Raw genomic sequence first — 20,694 nt, forward strand, 5'->3', positions numbered from 1 at the left:
TGGGTATCATCAGCGTACAATTGGTGAGACACTGGATGATGATCTATGACACTTGAGAGCGGCTGAGTGTACAGAATGAAGAGAACAGGTCCAAGAACAGACTCCTGTGGAACACCACAACATAGATCAACTGGGCTGGAGTGTATTCCATTGGCAGATACAATTTGTGTCCTGTTGACCAAGTAGGACTTGAACCACAGTAAGGCTGTATCATGAATGCCAAATACATGCTGGAGATGGTGAAGTAATATATCATGGTCTATTGTGTCAAATGCTGCAGACAAATCAAGGAGGATGAGGACTGTAATCTTTCCGCTATCCAAAGCAGAGAGAATGTCATTAACTACTTTTAGAAGAGTAGTTTCAGTACTGTGGCAAGGGCAATATGCAGATTGTACATTGCTAAAAAGACTGTTTCAATTTAGATGAGATACAAGCTGGGATAGAACAACCTTTTCTAAGATTTTTGATATGAATGGGCGGTAGTTTTTTAAGTCGTTATGGTCTAGTGTTGGTTTCTTCAGCAGAGGCTTTACAATGGCAGTTTTGAAAAATGATGGGAATTCCCCGGATGAGAGAGATGTATTAATAACATCAGTAAGTGAAGGTAATACTGGATCTAAGCACTCAAGCAGCAGTGATGAAGAGAAATATGCAAACATATTTAAAATATCTGTGTCCAAAATAATATCATGAGTGCAGGGAGTTAAATGTAATGAAATAGTGTCAAATCCAAGTAACTGGGCCTTAACAAAACCAGTTTTTCTGCCTAGACAGGCCAAAATGCTGTGTTCTTTACTTTGGTTAATTGCAAATACTGGCTAGTGAAATTATGGCCCAATAGATGGCATGTAATCTCAAATTCCATCATGTTTAGACATTACAGAGGAACATTTATCAAGACTGGTGTACAGTTTTTAAATGGATTTTGTAGGTGGCTAAGTAAACAATGAGATGGACTGGCAGCTAGACCAAATCTGTCTGCAGATATGAAGCCTTAGGAATGAGTTTTTTCTTATTTGGTATCAATTTTATTGATTTTGGTGAAAGTTACATTTTTGTTGGTATTCAAAATTTATGGATTGAGGAGAGGTCTTATTGGTTTCATGAAGAAAAATTGTGCTTTTTTTGGCACTTTAGAAATTTGTGATTAGGCATGAACAAACATAGATTAGACATTAAGAACTTTATCAATCCATCGTTTTTATATTCTGTCACCATACCCTTTAATGACAGTTTCCATACTTTACAAGATTTTTCATTTACTGGTATTCTATTAATATTGTTAATTCAGAAATGGAATGTCTGTTAAACGAAACAGATTGGATTCATGGTCTATCCAAAAGGTTTAAGTATTAGATTATTTATAGACTTTTTTATTTGATAAATTCATAATATATAGTCATTTCTATTTCTTTATTGCTTTATATCATGAAAATTGCCTAATTCAAACACTTGAACTGAACGTTTATGGTTTTATTTATTGTTTATGGAAAACTTACAAAAATATCAATACAAATGTATTGTGCAATTTAAAAATGTATATTCTTGTCTATGGTCTCTCTTTTAAACTATTTGTTTATCAAATTAATAAAAAAAATTATTTAAATCTGATGTTATCAAATTTTACAATCTTGAAAACTTGGTACATTAGTTTTTAAATGGCACCTCTTTTAAACAATACATTAATGGATTCACCATTTGGATACTGCCAGATATCTAAAGGGTTCTAATTATAAGGTTATTACAAGCTTTATCAATTGATAAATTCATAATATTTAGTCAAATTATACATATTCAAAGGAAAATAAAACTTTTTATTTTTCTTTATACTTGTTCCACTGTAAAATATATTTCAAATAAAAGATAAAGGTGAAAAATTACCAATGCTAAAAATATAAGCTCAAAATGTTGTATAAAAACCACATTAACTCACTCAAGAAGACCTAGATAATGTCTGGTGGTACGTCATCATAAAGTTTCTTAACTGAGTTTACATATAAACCTTCTGTTTGCAAGGTGGAAGTCAATACAATGAACAAGAATATGTTCCACTGTCATGCTTAATTCCGCAAGTGATTAGCCTCAATTCAGACTTTTGTTTCATGCCTGGGCACTCCAGCCAAGTCCTGAAGTGCTTTTGATAGCATTTTCAGTTTTGATTTTCATCCGTTAATTTACTGATGAGACATCATGGCTCATTTTCTTAGCTTAGCACAATTTCATCTTTGGAGTCACTATTTAAATTGTCCTTGATTCTTTTTGGACAAGATCCCCCACTACTTACTTTTCTGTGTGTTTTCCCATAATGGTACACAGTTACAATGTACTTGTCACCAGTGTCCCCCAACCTACTTTATAGTCCAACAAGGGTGAGTGATTTATTGCATCTTCTCATATCAGGGCTACATAGGCTGATGTCTTTTAGCAAATCATTTATGTATGTATGTATGTTTGTATGTAACAGAATTTCACAGCCCCTAAGCACATGGTGCAAACTCAAAGTAAAATTCCAAAAATATAAAAGTAAAGAACTATCCCAGATGCCTGTGAAGAAAAACACTTCTAAAAAAATGTAAACACAAAATACAAGAAGATGGAATAATTTAAAGGATAAAAATGTTAAAATTCAATAACAGATATATAAAATAAAAGATAAAGGTAACACATATAAAGCAATTCTTTTTTTCACTATATTTTCTGGGACAAAACTTTATCTTGAAGTCGTAGGCTGTGGGATAACTTTTCAATCATAATACTGATGCTTAGCTGGTATCAATAAACTGTAACTTACTGTAGGATTTGAAAAGGAAATCAATTAAAACTTGTATGTCCAAAAATGAACTCAAACTTACATTTTATAAAACTAATAAAATAACAACTGGTCAGTGTTGGTTGTTTACACCTTCATCATAACTACAAAAAGTTTTGAAGAATAAAATCTGATCAATCCGAAGCAATACCGGAAATTCTAGATGTTTGCAGTATGTAAAAAAATACTGCAAAATGAAGATGGGGGTAAAACTTATTTGATGATGTTGTACTTAACTGTTTCTATTGCATAGTTAGTAGTTTTTCAGGAGGAAAATATCTGACCAAATGATGGAAATTCAGACCTCCAATTAGGGTGAACTAGAATCTTACAAAATATTGGATCAACCCTGTGTGAGAACCCCATACATCCCAGGTATGCATGAATGACCCTCTTCATACATTTGAGGGAGCTGCCTAAAGTGGGACATCAGTTTGGGGAGGGAAGATGGAATCTGGCAATAGCAACAGGTAAGTAATACATTATTAAAATTAGTTTCAAGCTCCAAGCTGCACTTTGATATCAGTAATATCATACCTCTTGCTATTGCATAACTGAAATAAGTCAGTTTTTGGTGGGATGTCTGATGATCTAAAAACTGGTGAATAAAAAAACAAACACAAGGAATACTCATCCTCACAAAAGCATGGGAGACTACTGTGGGATTGAATCCACAAGGGCCACTTTTTACGCAATGATGACTGGGCCCAGTAAGAAAACGCCTTCACTTTGATGGGCTGAGGAGTGATGGCAACAATAAGAGTAAGTAGTTGAGAATGCCAAAATGCAGTTTTCATCACATCTGTCAAAGACCAATGAGTTAGGTAGGCCTCTAATGCAGCAATGGCACAAACCTCATGGGCTTTAATTTTCATGAAAGACAGGTCCATATTAGAAAGGAATTGATAGTTAATGCAATCCACCTAGAAATGGTGGAAGCTGAAATATCTGCTGAATCTTTAATGGATAGGAAAAACATTTTCCTACCCTTCCTTCTCCCTGTAGAGGCTGCCAAGTAAATATGTAGAGCTCTAACTGGACAAAAGACACAGCTGAGACTGGGGATTTCAATCAGGAGTGGAGCAACCAAAGGAAACTGTTATTTTTGTGCTAAAAAACCTAGCTAGCAAAGGAGAGAAAATGACTCATAATTTCCAATGAACCTGATACAGTCCTGCTCTATGGATAGGGCATGGAGCTTGCTCTTTCATCTTGCAGGCAAGGAAGAAAACTGTCTTGAGAGTAAAGTTCTCAAAGGAAGCTTCATGCAAAAGTTTGTAGAATGGTTTATTTAGAGACCACAAAACACAAGACTGACTCCATTTAGGCATTAGAAAGTGAAACATTGGTCACTGCAGTTTGAAATATCTGATCAGGTCAGCATATTGAAACTCTGACTCAATGCAGGACTTTTTGAAAATTTAAGCATGTTGGAAAGGACCACTCGGTAGCCCTTAATAGTAGAAACTGAACACTGAAAAGAGAAGAGAAGAAAATCTGTCACTGCATACACAGAGAACAGCTAGGATTTATGTTTTCTACTACACCAATCACAAAAGATTCTCAATTTGGCATCATATAACTTAGTCTGATCTTCTCCTGGACTGAATGATGCACTTTGCAACTTGGTTCAAAAAGCTTTCTTTGTAGAGAGATTGTTTAAGATGAGTCAAGTGTAAAGTTGGAGAATCTGTTGGCTGGTGTGGAGGAGGGAGCCCCATTGCTGAGACAAAAGGTCCCTCCTCTGAGTAAGGTATTGAAATGGTCCACCAGCATATCAAGAAAATCACTGACCAGCATATCAAGAAAATCACTGAAGGAAATAAACCTCTTCCATTAACTGAGCCAGATTTAACTGACAGAAGGATATGGGGGACCTTACTAAAGGAGATTTTGGAACCTAAGCTGGTAATCATCTCTTATGATAGAAAGGACCCAACCATTGATTGTTATGCCTGACCAAGCCTGCAGAATGAGGTTTGGTCTTGCATAATCGGGAACCAAGGGAAGAGGAATGTTCTGCAGGAGTAGAATCAAGTTTCTAGGGCTGTATACCCTTTTCTTTAGGAAATGGTGAAGATCCAGTGAACTTTTTTCCTGGGCCTTTTTGGCACATTCTTTTAGGGCCCACCAGCCAAACGGAACTGTGAAATGGGGTTGTTGCTTTGACTGGGGCTGCTTGATGTTAAAAAATGTATTCAGTGGGTCCTGAGAGTAGTCAAGATGATTCCACTTCTTGGCTGGTTTCAAAGAGCCAGAAGTGGATGCAAGGGACTGGTGTTGATAGTCTATCAAATCCTGAGTAACCACAAATTGATAAGCCCTCTGAAGAGAGTCTCAACCTTAAGGAGGCAGCCTCAAAAGGTTCTTACTGCACTCTAGTAAAACCTTAGAAGTGTCCAGTACAAACTCCCTGAGGAGTCAATGTGCCACATCCCTGTAGAGGTGGAGAAGCTCTGCTGACAAGCCCAAGTGCAAGGACAATGCATGCCAAGAGATTTTTGCCACTGTTTCCAACCAATGGTTGAGAGAAAATTAACAACAGAGATTCCTCCCTCAGCATGTTAAACATGATGGCTGAAAATAGGTCAGCATGCAAGGCTATGGACACTAATGACCTAGCCTCAAAGGATTACAGTTTTTGCACTGGAAGGCAAGCCCATGGAGTTAATAGACTAGTTAAAACAGTGGTCTCCACTGGCAGCTTTGTGCAATTACTTGCCTGCCTAGAGCATTTTGGGAATGTATGGCTAGCCTCTTCCCTCCTTTTAGGCCTAACCTCATAAGATAGGTCTATGGCCTGCAGGCACAACCTCACTACAATGTAGGTCAGGTCCAGATGTCCACGGCTGCATGTTGGGAAAGAGCCGTTGCTTCTTTGTGGAGGAAGGTCCCACATCCCATTGTGATTTAAATAAACCAAATGGAGGGGGGGATGCCAATCTGATTCCTTGCCCTAATCTGATATCTGTAAGTCAATTGTAGCCTGGAGAGATGGGGACATAGCATGGTCCCTATCTCTCCACACCATATTGGCTCCAGAGAGTCATGCTTTGTGCCTGGTGGACAATGTCTGGTCATTGATCTAATAAAAGCCTTTAACACAGATACCCATGGAGGCCTTTTGAAGACCATGGCAAAATCTGATTGCCCAGAGGAATTCACAATCATAGTTCAACAGTTTAATTAATAAATAAAGTTGATAAAGCATCCTTAAAATCAGCCAATAAGCTCAAATCAGCTCATCTTATGATATTGCTGATTGTCCAACTTTTCCATATATTTCTTGAGATATTCATAAATTATGTCCCAAATGTACAAATGTAGCCAGCCAATCAGTACCCAGATCACCTCATTAATATGCAGATTTTGTTAGTTATCCAACTCCTTTCAGTACCAATTAACACTATCTAAACCTTTATTTGCTGTAGTTTTTTTAAACAGAAACTTGAGTGGACTGTCTACAATGTCCACATCAACAGCTGAACATGATGATCTTTAACTGTTTTATGAATAACTTTGGATCATTCCTCAAAAGAATCCCAACAGCGGACTAAGCCAAAGATAAATCTTTAAAAACATATGAAGGGCTACCACAGACCTTGCTTTCAGTATCTGGACCTCATACTGTTTGATGTCTGACTCTGGATCATAGTAGTTCCTCCACTGCAGTTTGACAGTTGACATGGAAGGACTGAACTCAAGGTCCTGGAAATTGCTGAGATTCCCATCCACCACTTCTCCCTCTACAGGTGGGGTCAGGTCCACAGTTACTGAAGACAGTAGAAAGGGAAACTGACAATGAGGAATAAAAGAACAAGGTAACAAGTATATAACAATTGATCATTTAAAAATAATTAAGTGCTAAATATTGACTGATTGATTAATTGAACAATCCATTCCATAAGCTTCCTTGGTAATTTTTGTCAATCCCAGTCTTTATCCCCACACTCGAGTTGGAGATATGGTGAAACCATCTGTCTGCCTGTAAACCTATCACCTCTTAAACTGCAGGACTGACCAAACTTGGCACATAGACTGCCAATGTGGTAAACATAAGCAATAAGGATATAGTTTTTTGGGCCACTCACCTGGGATATTTAATAGGGAATCAAAGGTTAAATATACTAAAATTGAAATTACAGTGAAATTGTTTTATTATTTGTTTTTCAACCTTTATATATGCAGTCCAACAGGACACATAAGATACAACATGGATTTTTTAGGTTACAACCTCTGAAACTCCTCAGAATTTTGGGAAGTCGCTCAAGCTTCTAAATGTACTGATGGTTTGATTTACTGATCCTATCAATTAATGCAAGAAATTCCATGTTTTAAAAAAATTATGATATGTGTTTGGAATGAAACCTCTTACTGGGATATTTAATATTTCTAACAAGGACTCACTGACCTTTATGTAATTTCATTAATTACAAATAACATTAATAGCATTAGCTTTATTTATCTAACAACAGCTATCAGCTAAATGTTGTTGATTCATAGTTCAAATATACTAGTTGCTAACTAGTTTGAAACCAGGCTAAGTATACATAATTATGTAAAGGGTGCGCACAACTGTTATAATTCTGAGGTAGGGTGGTTCAAAGGTGGCCAGACACTTGAGTAGTTTTCAATATAAAACAAACATACCTAGTTAAATTCAGTATCTTTCATACAATTTTCAGGAATGTTTTGACATAAACCAACAAGAGTATTGTGAATCAAAATGATTCTTCTTTTCCCTAAATGCAAGTCATCCATAAAATTTGGCCCAGGGCTGAGATGTAGAACTAATGTCATTTTGCAGAATCCATTTTTGTTGTTTCAATCAGAGGGACATTGACCTTTTAACCCCAAAACTGAGAGAATTTTCCTTGTCCCAGATGCAAGATACAGTATTTACACACTTTGGTAATGATACATAGTGAAAAACCTTAATTATTGTGCAGAAACAAAATAGGTAGCAGAGGGTATTATGTACTTATTAGCATTTAACAGCACCTCAAAACAATATTGGCTTCAAGGCAAAGTATTTAAAAAAATTAAAGTGAAGAATTGCCAAGAAAATGTTTGGAAGTAACTGGTAAACCCTTTCAAATACATGTGGACATTAAGATAAACAGTAAAAATGAAAAAATTCTGCAAAATGTATATAAAATACGATACAAATGTAAAAACTATAAAATCCTCAAAAAATAGGATCAAAATTAGTTGTATAAACTGTGCTCTTTCAAGAAGTCCAAGATTTCTTCTGGTGGTACATCATCAGAAAGTTTCTAAGTTGAGTTCACATAAAAAACACTTCTCTCTCAGAGGGCTGAAGTTAAAACACTGGACAAGAATCTCTTCTACTGCCAGTAGACACTGGCAGGACATGCACTCTAGTTGAGGTTCAACTGATAGAAGATATGCTTGAGTCAGGTATGTGATTAAGATATTTGTGATTGCCACAATACCACTGTGTGTGTGTGTGTGTGATTTGGATTTTTAACATGGCTTTAACAATTTTTCAGTCATATTGCTAAGGTGTCTGCAGTGTGACAGTTTTATAGTTATGTCTAGCACTGGGGAATCATGCCGCAGACATGTAGCATGATCTCCCACCCAGTCACATTATCCTGACACCAGGCCAACCAGTCCTAACACTAACCTCTTAATGCTGAGCACCAAGCGAGGTAGCTGTTTTTAGTCACAATACCACTGTAAAACATCAAAATGATACACTCCCTCTTATACAGGCATATCAAAATTATTATCTAACAAGGTGGTTATGTTTTCAAAGAAAATTATGATGTTACAGAATATGCTGTACTAATTAGTCATCCTGGCTATTAAAATCTATCAACTGTATTTGAAGAGAAAAGAATACACATTAATAGGGTAAAAGAATGTTCTTAATCTTAAATAACATATCCACAGTAATATCTTTTTACAGTAAAGAATGTACATAAGAGCAATAACATCTCTAATTTGCCAATAGAATCACGCATTAAAAGGTTTAAATAAATCATTTTATCTTCACCTTTGAGAAAAAACATCAAGATGCCTTTTAAACTGAAAAATAAAATACTGAACTGTGACCCTGAATTTGATGGTGTTTAACAGCACCTCAGCACAATAATAGCTACATGTGCCAACATTAAAAATGAAATGTGTGATGCAACACATCTTCTAGACACAATATATAAGTATACCAAGTTTCATCTATTTGCCTTAAACAAGTGATTCAAGAAGGGTAAATGTGATTGAAACCTAAACTACAGTGTCCTGATTCAATTCAGAAGTCCTTGCAAGGGAACTTAATGCAAGTGATCCCTTACCAACTTAAGAACTGCAATTGTTTTGAGCACATCTAAATGGATTTATGGTCATGAAGTTTGGTCAGTGTGAAAGATGCCTTGACAAGGCTGCCAGACGGACAAAAATACTTTGTTGATCAAGACTAAAACAGAATGTTACAGAGAGCAAAACATGGTCAGACTTCATTTAGATTATATGCAACAGGAAGATTTTCAAAATAACTGCCATGGTGCACAATGTTGGTAGTCAGATTAAATCATTTTTAATAGCACTAACAAAATATCATAAAAGTACTTTTAGTTGAAAACCCCATAAGAAAAATAAAACACCTTTGCTTCTTTTTTTAACTGGGTATACTTAATTACCTCCATCAGACACAGTTGAGGCATTTCTCTGCTTGATACCCTGGTTACTGGCCCATATCACAGTGTAGTATGTTGTGTTATGTTCCAAATGGTGGCCATCCTCCAGCTTGATACAGGTCTCATGGACATAGTTATCAAATGCTGTTAGATTTACAATATCCATAAGACCAGGCTCAGTTCCAACACCGACTTCATACTTCCCTATTCCTGAGTCTGGGTCATAGAAATTCAACCAGTTGGCACAGACCTGCAACATTACAAATGGCTGATGATTCTTTTGATGACAAAACATACAAATTATAGGAGTACAGTAACTGAATCAATACAGGCATCCTTTAGTCATAACCATAATATCTAACATATATGATAGAAGTCATTCAATTACTGCAAAACTTAGGTTCAGATTCAGATGGAAATGCACCTCTCTACACCTTGGATGGTAACATCAACTTCAGTTGGGTGACTCGATTATCTGGGTGTCTTCAGTTTACAGTAAGTGAGAAACCAGATGATGATCTATGACACATGGGAGGGGCTGACTGTGCAGAATGTAGACATTGGTCCAAGAATAGGATCTTGTAGGACAACAAAACAAATATGAACTGAGCTGGAATGTTTTCCATTTACAGAAACAATGTGTGTATTTTCGAAAAACAATGACTTGAATCACACTAAAAATATATCATGAATGCCAAATACATGTTGGAGCCAATGAAGTAATATGTAATGATCTATTGTGTCAAATGCTGCAGACAAGTCAAAGAGGGTGGGGACTGTAATCTTTCCACTATTCAAAGCTATGAGAAAGTCATTAACTACTTTCAGAAAGCAATTTTGGTACTATTGTGAGGGCAATATGCAGACTGTAAATTGCAAAAAGACTATTTAAATTCCGATGATGTACATGTTGGGACAGAAAAAACTATTTTAAAGATATTTTACATGAATGGTAGGTTAGAAACAACAGCTAGGGCAATAGTTTTTATATTGTAGGTCAAGGGTTGGCTTCTTCAACAGAGGCTTTACTACGGCAGATTTAAAAAATGATGAGAATTGGAAATAATGTTTTATGATGAAATGCAATTCAGAATTCAAGCACTTTCCAAGGACTCCTGAGTGTTTTCAAGCATTTTTTCAGTATGTTTTGAAATTCACCTTAAAGACAAGAGACCCTTGAAAGGACTGAAGCTCTACTGGGCAAAAAGAATTTTATAAGACCATTTTTTTCCCTTCTAACTGCTGATTATTGAATATATCTCTGATATTCTTCAGTAATAACTAGATTTAAAAATTAGCTGCTGTGATGAAAATACTGAATTGGCATCTTTTTCATGTAGGACCAAGATGACATCATTAGAAGTCTTTTAATGAAAACTCCATGTCAAAATGACTTTCCATTTCAGGAGAGTTGTTACAACAAGATTTTCAAAATGGTTATCATTGTAGCCATATTGGATGTATGATTGGCATCTAGGTACAGTATCATTAGAAGCCTATTGGTGAAAACCTATTGTTAATATAATCATCCATTTGAGAGCAGAAATGACAATATTTTTTCAAGATGGCCACTATGGTGGCTGTACTGAATGTAAATTTGTATCATTTTCCCTTGGGACCAACTAACTACCATAAAAAGTCTTCTGATCCAAACCTCGTGCCAAATTGACTTTCCATTTAAGAGGAGTAGCAATAACATGATTTTTAAGATGGACAACATGGTGACCATATTGGCAACATATCAGCATCACTTTAATTTAGGGATTTACAAGACAGTATAAGCAGTCATCTGGTGAAAGCACCATATCACTATCCTCAGCAATCAAGGAGAAGTAGCAATAAAAAGATTATGAAGCTGGCCATTGTGGTGCCACACTGGCAGTTACATTGTCACTATTTTCATTTACAACAAACAAGACATTGTAACAAGTCTTTCAGTGAAAATCCCACACTGATATAATCATTCATTCATTCATGAGAAGCAGTGATAAGAAAATTTTCAACCTGGCAACTGTGGTGGCCATACTGATGTCTGAGTGGCACCATTTACATATACAATCAACTAGACTAAATTGGACAACTGACTGGCACAATTAGACATCATAAGAAGTCTTTCACTGAAAACTCCATGTTAATATGTCCATCCATTCAGGAGTAGCAAGATCTTCAAGATGGCTATTGTGGCAGTCATATTATACACTTGATTCACACTATTTTCATTAGAACCAACCTGACATCATAAGACGTCTTCTGGTGAAAATCCCATGTCAATATAACTTTATGATCAGGAGTAGCAATCACGTGATTTTCAAGATGGCTGACCGCAATGGTCATATTGGATGTCATATTGGTACCATTTATGTTTAGCACCAACAGACATCATTAAATTCTTTCAGTGAAACACACATTTTAATATGACCATCCATGCAGGAGAAGTAGCAATAAATCTTTTCAAGATGCCACTGTGACAGCCATATCAGGCAACAATTGGCACCATTTTCATTTAGAAGCAACTAGACCATGGTACGAATCTGTGTGTGTAAATTTCCTGGCAATCCTCTAAGTATTTCAGGAGGAGTTCATAACAAACTAGTCCTAAAAAACAGACAGATGACATATGATGGCCAAAGAAACATCTCAAAAGGTCTTCTGGTCTATAGTCAGCACTACAACCACAAAAACCAAGCACATTTCAAGCTTTTGCAAACCCTGTTCCAGAGTGAAGTTCTTGTGCTGAAACGTTTTTTCTCCAAGGCACAGTGACCATGTCATTCTATCATTTAAACCCCCAAATCAAATGCAGAAATAAAAAAATGCACATATGTAAGGATCATAAATGTGACAAAACCGAGATTTCACACCAGTAGATTAAGAAACGTTGATAATTAGATCTATTTTAAAACCATTAGATTTTTTTATCTGCATAAATTGTATGTTTCAATGCGACTGAAAACAAAACAAAGGCATTTTTTGTGATAATATGTATTCTTTTCATACTATAATAAAGCAGCAAGTTTTGAACATAAATCAGATTTGATTCTGATGGAAAATGTTAAAATAATAATTAATATGAGTCAGTATAATGTCAATTAATGAAAATGGAAGAATTGTTTATCTTAATTCAGTGGAAATATTTGTTTAAAATAGTATCCAATAGTATTTTTATTTTCCTTCATGAGATCACTGCCTGGTGACAACTGATGACATTCATTGTGATCATAAAGTTTCACATTTAACAAACTGTCAATAATTCTCTGGTTCAGAATTCCCCTTGAACCACTTTTGCAAAAGAATGGAGGATGTCTTCTCTATTTCAACATGAGCATGTTGTGATGACAGGACAACCACACTCAGCCTGCAAAGGAGTTCTAGCTTCAGTGTTCCTGTTGCTGGGTTTGTAAGGTCACTGCTGCTCTCCAGTAATCAGCACTATGTTATGTTCACTCCACAGAGGAAGTTCCTTGGACTTGAGATGTATTCCTGAACTTCATCCTCAAGGATTTCCTTCTCTTCATGGCTCAATCCAAAAATTTGTTGACAAGTTTCTCCACTGTAAAAAAAAACAAAACAATAAATAGAGATGTATATGTGAATAAACAATGAAAAAATCCATGATGCGTTTATGCTTTTATGAATAAATAATGTATCCCAACTTAAAAAATAAATTATCTTGTCTTACATTTTTAACAGATATATTTTATCTAGGGCTTGAACATAACTTATGTGCACAAAAATTTCAAAAAGTTTATCAATTACAAAAGTTGTATTCCTTTGAAACACACAATGCCAACCAAGAACCTTTGCTACTCACCTGCACACATTTACACTGCTATCCAAGCATTAACTTGCAGTAATATTTCTTAGCCAGTGGTTTCTTAGCATTGGGAGAAAGCATATATTTCAGCATTCTGACATAAAGTTAACAAAAAATGTAAGAGCCATCCTTTAATATTTCTCTTAAAACATCTTGAATAATAAAACAGCAATTAAAGAAGGCAAAATATCAAAGTACTTACTCTAGTGCATCTGCTGAAGTAATTTTTTAATGGTTGGTCAGTCCATTTTATCTCCCCTCTGCCAAAGGTCAGCTGATTTTCGTCAAAGGCTCAGAAGACATCATGGACCACCTTTAATTCCTTTGTTATTTATAACACATCAAATATCCCACAATTAGCCTAAACTTCTCAAAATTACAACAATAAGGTAACTAATTAACATACTGCTGTGTACACGTCAGCTGTTCTCTAACAATTCTAATCCTATTGCTCTGCTATACATCATCACAGCTGTCATACTGGTGGAACATTTCCAGTTCAAAGTACACTGGTTCTGACTGGTTTCTCTAATGTGTTAATATAATGCACAAAAATACAGTATTTGACTTTTTTATTTAATTTTTTAAAAAGTTCTTTGAACTTTTAAAAGTGGCAGATATCAACTATAAAATGGTACATGTGGTATAAAGCCTTTAAAACAGTATTTATGGTCTACCACCAGTAGAATCATGAGTATTATGGATGGACAGATGGACATCATAACATGATATACTCTTCCTACTGAATGGAAATATTTAAAGAATCTAGCAACTGGTCAATAAATGCATATAAAGATGATAACAATAACTAACAATATCAAGCCATAACAAAATTCTGAGATGACTTGGGGCACACAATTTTGTTATGTACTGTATCTATCTCCATGTGTGTGTGTGTGTGTGTGTGTGTGTGTGTGTGCATGTGTGTGCATGTATGATTTGGATTTTTAATATAGCTTTTAAAAAATTTCAGTCATATCGCCATGATGTCTGCAGTGTGAAGTTTACTAAATGTCTAGCATTGGGGCATCATGCCGCAGACATGTAGCATGATATCCCACCCAGTCACATTATCCTGACACCAGGCCAACCAGTCCTAACACTAACCTCTTAATGTTGAGTTCCTAGCAAGGCATCTGTTAGCACCATTTTTATAAGTCTTTGGTATGACTTGACTGGGGTTCGAACTTGTGACCTTCTGCATCCATGGTGGATGCTCTAACCACTACGCCACCAGAGCAGTCCTATTTCCATGTCAGAAAGGGAAATAAATGTAACATAAGCCCAGCAGTAGGATTATACATGTATTTATCTGATACCGATAATACTGACCAAGTTTCAGAGCAATCCCATAAAAAAACTACAACACAAGTTGTGGTCACAAGGTTGCATAACAGATGAAGAGCAGATAGATGAAGTATATACTTTATTCTCTCACCTCTAATGAGGACACAGCATCATCTATCCAGTACTGAATGGCCTTAAATGCCAGGATGTTTACTGTCAATTTAGGACAAATTATGTTGATTTTTAGATAAGTTATTGGGTAGTTTTCTATTTTTAGTAGTAATGGCCATATTTTATGGCAGAACAGCATTATTTGCAAGTTGCTGAAGTCCTTGTGGCCTGGACGCTTTCTTCAAATTTGTTCAAATTCTGTTGAGAAGTACCATAAGGGTTTATCTAGTTACAGTAGTGGCAGTCATATTTAATAGCAGATGTGCATAATTTTTACAAATATGAAAGGACCTAATACATAGATGAATTCTGTCAAACTTGTTCAACTTCTGCTCAGCAAGGTTTGAAAAATAATTCTGTCGAAAGATTTTTCCAATTTTAACAATGGTTGCCATATATCATGGTAGATAAAAGTAATCTGTACAAAAAAGTGTTTCTGTTTTTGCATGGGTGGTCATATCTGACGGTCGACTGGCATTATTTGTATATGTCTGCAAGCTATGTCAGGATGCTTTCAAATTTGGTTAAATTCTGTTGTGGGTTTTGGACAAGTCATTTAAATGTATTTGTGCTTTTAGCAATGGTGGCCATATGTGATGAAGAGTCAGCATAATTCATGTATATCTGAAAGCTCTCCATGCTTGAATGCCTTCTGCTCTTTGAGAACTTTAAAACTGCAATTAATGGACACATTTCACATCATCGATGCAGGGTCATACTTTAAGCTCACATGGCTTTAGGACCAAGTCACCTAAAGCTTGTAAATTTACTTTGGTGCAAAATTCTCCAGGTTTACAATTTGGTCAAATTATTATTCACTCATTCCATGTTTTCTCTAGGCTGCAAAATTCTGCCATTTACCAAAATTTATACAAAAAACCCACAAAGTCATGTAAACACTGGCAAAGAATCATAATCATAAAAGGTGCCAAAACCATGGAAAACACAGCCATTAAATTCCAAATCCCATTTAGTAAAAACATTAATTTTCCACAATTTACTCTGTAACCATGCCTTACAAGTGACTGGCACTCAGTATATGGGAGATTTACACTTCTTGATATTAACAGAATCTTAATAACAATAATAATGATGACAATTCAAACATATAAAATCCAAGATTGTTATAGGCAGAAATGATGTTGGCCACAATATTAATGAAGAAAGTGGTAAATGCTTACCATATCAATATTCATGGTAAACATAAGATCCAATTTGAAGACTGGACCATCATAAACCACTCCTGGAACAGGGGGTGTCTTGTCCACAATGATGGCTTGCTCTGAATGGCCAATTGTGCTTAGTTCCACTAGAAAAATAGAAAAGATTAAGGTAAAACTAATACATGCTAACTTCAAAGGTGAAAGCAGACAAACAGTACTAATTCAAATTGCATTGGTCAGATAGGGCCTTATGTGAAGGCCGGGCTGTGTATAGCATGGTATGACCTGTGATCATGAACTAAACACAAATACTTGATCTATATTAATAAAGCATAAAACAATGGTCACATTGGCTTTCTTTGGATGTCAAAATTTCTTTAAAATCTAATGATTGGTTATGAAAGCAAAAGTATCAACAGATATGGATCCAGTTATCAAGTTTCATGAGTTAAATATAAACATCACCCGATACATGAACTTTAAATATAAAAAATTCAACAAGGTTATTAAAGCATGAAATATAGGTCACAGAGACCCCTTTTGCAATATGGGTGTAGTATTTACCATGATGCAACCCTTTAATAAGTTTCAAGATTCCCAAAACTATGTGCTCATAAGCTAAATTCATTAACTTAACATATTAAGTAAAATGTACACCACAGTGATCGTTATTTGCATAAATGTGGTACTAGTAGAGATGTACATGATCCTCTATTATAATGACAAGAACATGAATTATTAAAACACAAACTTTAAACAAAGTCAGTGAAGCATGAAATATCAATCACAGTGACCTACTTTTGTGATGAGGGTGTAATACTCATCAATATGCATCTCTCTGCCAGGTTTCTTGACTTCAGGCATAACAGAATGTAAGTAGGATGTAAAAAAAAAATATGGTCATGTTGACTAAAATTTCGGCACACTAACTACCATTTCTGATGATGAAACAAGCAATATATCAGGGTTTTATTTACCAATTTTGATCAATTTTAAAATAGACATCCACACCTGTTTCTGCATTATAAGAAGGTCTTGAGTTGGCTGGTATGTGGTGGCCATATTGGATGTCAGATCAGCACCATTTTCATTTAGGAACAACTGGACAGCATAATTCTTTCAGTGAAAACATCATCTTGATACAACCATCCATGTAGGAATAGAAACGATAACAAAAGAGTTTCAGGATGGCCATCATGGTAGCCATATTGGACTTCATTAGGACCAACTGGACATCATAAAAAGTCTTTCAGTGAAAACCTGATGTTGATTTAACCATCCATTCAGGAGGAGTAACAATAATGAGATTTTCAAGATGGCAACTGTAGTGACCACACATTTATGCAGTACTATTTTCACTAAGGACCAACTAGACCATGGGGTGAAGGTGTGTAATGGTTTTGGAGGAGTAGCAATAACAAATCTGGTGGCTACATGGTATACCCTAGCAGTACCATTATCACTTAGGACCAACTATACCAGGGGATGAAAATATGTGTAAAGTTTTATGGCAATCCTTGAAGAAGTTTAGGAGTAGTGATAACAAACTTGTGTCAGTGGATGGATGGATGATAGACAATGGATAGATGATGGATAAAAGATCATTCCATGAGCTCTTCTGGTCTACGACTAGTAGAGCTAAAAATTGGAAGCATAAGATTTGTACATTTTTCCAAAGACAACTGATCCAGTTTGAATTTAAAAGAGTTGTAGATTTAGACCTATCACAACATTATAAATATCATCCATAGTTATTAGAGTAATGTTATCAAGAGCAGAATACAATAAATCTCATAGAACTAGTTCATGAATTTGAGGTAAACATTCAGTTTTATGATTGACTCTTCCCAAAAGAACCATTAAAAGCTTTTGCCTTTTCTTCATCATCATTTATCACATTTCTTCCGTTTGTTTGAAGCAGTATTTGGGTTATCATGTGAAGGCCAGATTTGTTCCATTAGTAAGTATTTTATGATGATTACATATAGTTTGCCTGTAATTTCTGTAATAAACATGAAAGTTTTATCTGGTAATTGGCATAATGGATTTTACAACGGCAGCTGCAAACATGCTCATACAATATTTAATGGCAGATTGGTATCACTTGTATAAATTTGAATTTGGCCCACTTTTGTTCAGCAGCTTTTTGTGATGAGGACATTTTTAAGTTTTTCTTTTAGCAATATGGGCATACTTGATGGCCAATTGGCATAATTTATATCAACCTGAAAAGTCTGTGTGACTAAGTGCATAATATCATATCTGGTAAAATTCTTCTCTGCAGTTTATGAAAAGTAATTTAAAGATTTTCTAGTTTAGGTAATGTGGTTATTTTGGTGGTGAATTGGAATCAGTTGTATAAAACTTGAACAGTCTTCATACCATGAAGCACTGCCTATTTTGTTTGCAAGAAGCTTTTTGAGAAGACACTGAAAACAGCAATAATTGATGGACAATGAATGGTATGCCAGATGATGCATACTGGATGCAGGACCACATCATAAGATCATTTTCAGGGTTTCTAAGTCAATACTTTAGGTTTTAAGTTCATGTTCATTCTCTGTAGACTATGTTTATTTGTGCTTGAAGCCAGCTCTTGTTATAAATGATGACTTTCCAAGAGCATGATACTGACAGGCTGCTTAAGATTACTGAATCTTCAGTTTCAAGATATTTGATTTTGTGCATTCAGTGATTTGAATAACAATGTACTGATGGTACAAAAAGGTCTTTGTAAACACTCACCATTGTTGATGCATCTCAATCTCATCCAGGCTGGTACCCCATCAGGAATCTGATACACATGGCTAACATTTGGAGCATAGGAATGCCTGAACCAAAACATCAAGTTACAGTCTCGTGTTGTTCTTCCAAAACAAATGTCAATTTTGCTAACATCTGAGTGAGGGTCACTACAAATAGATATAACAAGAATAATTATTATTTCCCTTAAATTTGGCAAAGAAAATACAGATTACTTACATACGTAGCACCTTGTTCTCAGAATCTGATATTATAACATGCATGAGAATTTTTCAATATGGACCCCTGAATATTCCAGATCTTGACCTTTCTAGATAAAAAATTTCTTTTGAAAATTGGATGAATACCAGGGGTAGAAAATTTTTAATTCTGCCACTTGCCATGTAGGACAAATAACTTGGAATCTTTACTTATCCTGCATATGTTTTACTCATCCTAATATTTGTGTTTAATACTGAAGACTGAAAACCTAAACTTCACCTATAATATTGTTTGATTTGGCAAGTTCTGTACATTCAGACTTCTCTAATGCCTTATCATGCTATACCCAGTGAATGAGTTTCTGATTTTTATCATAAAATTTCAATAATTCATTCCTAAATGTCATGTTGGCTAAGACAATTTCCAATGGCACTGATCTCACAAAACAAATTTGTTTCTTCTCCTTCTTATTTGGTCATTGGCTCAAAACTGTGCTTGTCCAGTCAGGCAATTATCTTTCAAAAATCCTTTGTCACCTGTAAGTCATAAATATTAGAGGACAAATGGAAATTTGAGTTATGAAAATACTATTCAGAGTTTTGATTTTCTTTCTAAATGTTATTAATTATAACTCATGTAAACAAGAGCCTTCACTCTTCCAACAATATGAAGCCTTTCAAATCATCTGCCCCTTGCAAATCTTTGATACCAGGATTCAACCTTGGAGCTAAATCAGAGTTGTATGGTGAACATGGATGTGGCAAAGTCTGTTACAATGATGGATTTACATGCTCTGCATTGATTGGGAGTAGATAGATACCTTGGGTACTGATGCATGGATGTTTGTGGTTTAGTAGTGTTCTACAACTTCTGACAACACTTTGGAGGCATAAAATTGTCCAGTGACACTAGTGGTCAGACAAGTGGATGACTGTGCCTTTTGCATAGACAAATTTTATGTGCATAAAACTCTCATGATGGTCCAACTCCATTAAAGAATTTTCATCTCTGCTAATTTTCTATGGTCCAAAACATATTTTATTTTCTCAAGAAAGCAAATCCGTTTTTCATCACCTGTGACAATCTCATTCAAATGCTTCTGGCCACTCTTGTTATACTGACAAAAGCAGCTATTTGTCAATTTGAACCAGAGTCTGTTTGTCAACAGTCGTCAACAAATATGGGACCCATACTGCACAAACATTCCTAAACTTCAAATTACTCTTCAATATGTTAAAAACAGCTAATGAATTAATGCCTTTTGATAACAGGAATATATTCCACTATGTACTGAGCATCTTCATCAAATGTCAATTTGCCTCCTTCACAGCATCCATTTCAAGTTCACCAATCACAAACAATGGTCTTCCAGATCATGGGTCATCTTCCATGGATCTGTAACTGTCTTTAAAACAATGAAACAACCTAAAACTTGTAGGCTATGACAGAGAATTACAACCATTAGCTTTATCCCAGTCAGCCTTAATATCAAAAAAATGAGTACCCAAATAGCGCCTGGATTCTTTGCTCAGTAGCAGAATTGTTTACCTTCCCTGACATTTTTACATTTTCATTTACCTATGTAATGTTGCATGTATATATTTGCAGGTGTCTGGCATGCTGTATGCACAGTTTCAGATTATTTTACTGATTGGTATTAAATTTGTTGACAATGTATAAGGAAACAAAAAAGTTATAACAAAATATTAACAACTTTCCAATTACCACTTGTAGATTGTCTTAAAGAAAAAATATTTTTTAGAAGCTTCTGTATAGTATATAGTGGAATTTGTCTTAGGACACCTCTCTATATAAAGAAGA

At 35.3% G+C, this 20,694-nt stretch overlaps 1 protein-coding gene across 1 annotated transcript in view; it reads right to left on the reverse strand.

The window, feature by feature from the left end:
• LOC149805056 (uncharacterized) overlaps positions 1-20,694 on the reverse strand; it is a 374,091-nt gene that overhangs the window by 179,332 nt on the left and 174,065 nt on the right. The window contains exons 48-51 of the mRNA XM_089946913.1: positions 18,655-18,821; positions 15,928-16,055; positions 9,478-9,724; positions 6,414-6,585 (exon numbers count right to left, since the gene is read on the reverse strand). Of these exons, the coding sequence (XP_089803039.1) occupies positions 6,414-6,585; positions 9,478-9,724; positions 15,928-16,055; positions 18,655-18,821 (714 nt within the window). The remainder of the gene's footprint in view (positions 1-6,413; positions 6,586-9,477; positions 9,725-15,927; positions 16,056-18,654; positions 18,822-20,694) is intronic.

The sequence above is a fragment of the Sinohyriopsis cumingii genome, chromosome 2, assembly GCF_028554795.1.
Source record: "Sinohyriopsis cumingii isolate HCF-2022 chromosome 2, ASM2855479v2, whole genome shotgun sequence".
NCBI classification, from domain to species: Eukaryota; Metazoa; Mollusca; class Bivalvia; order Unionida; family Unionidae; genus Sinohyriopsis; species Sinohyriopsis cumingii.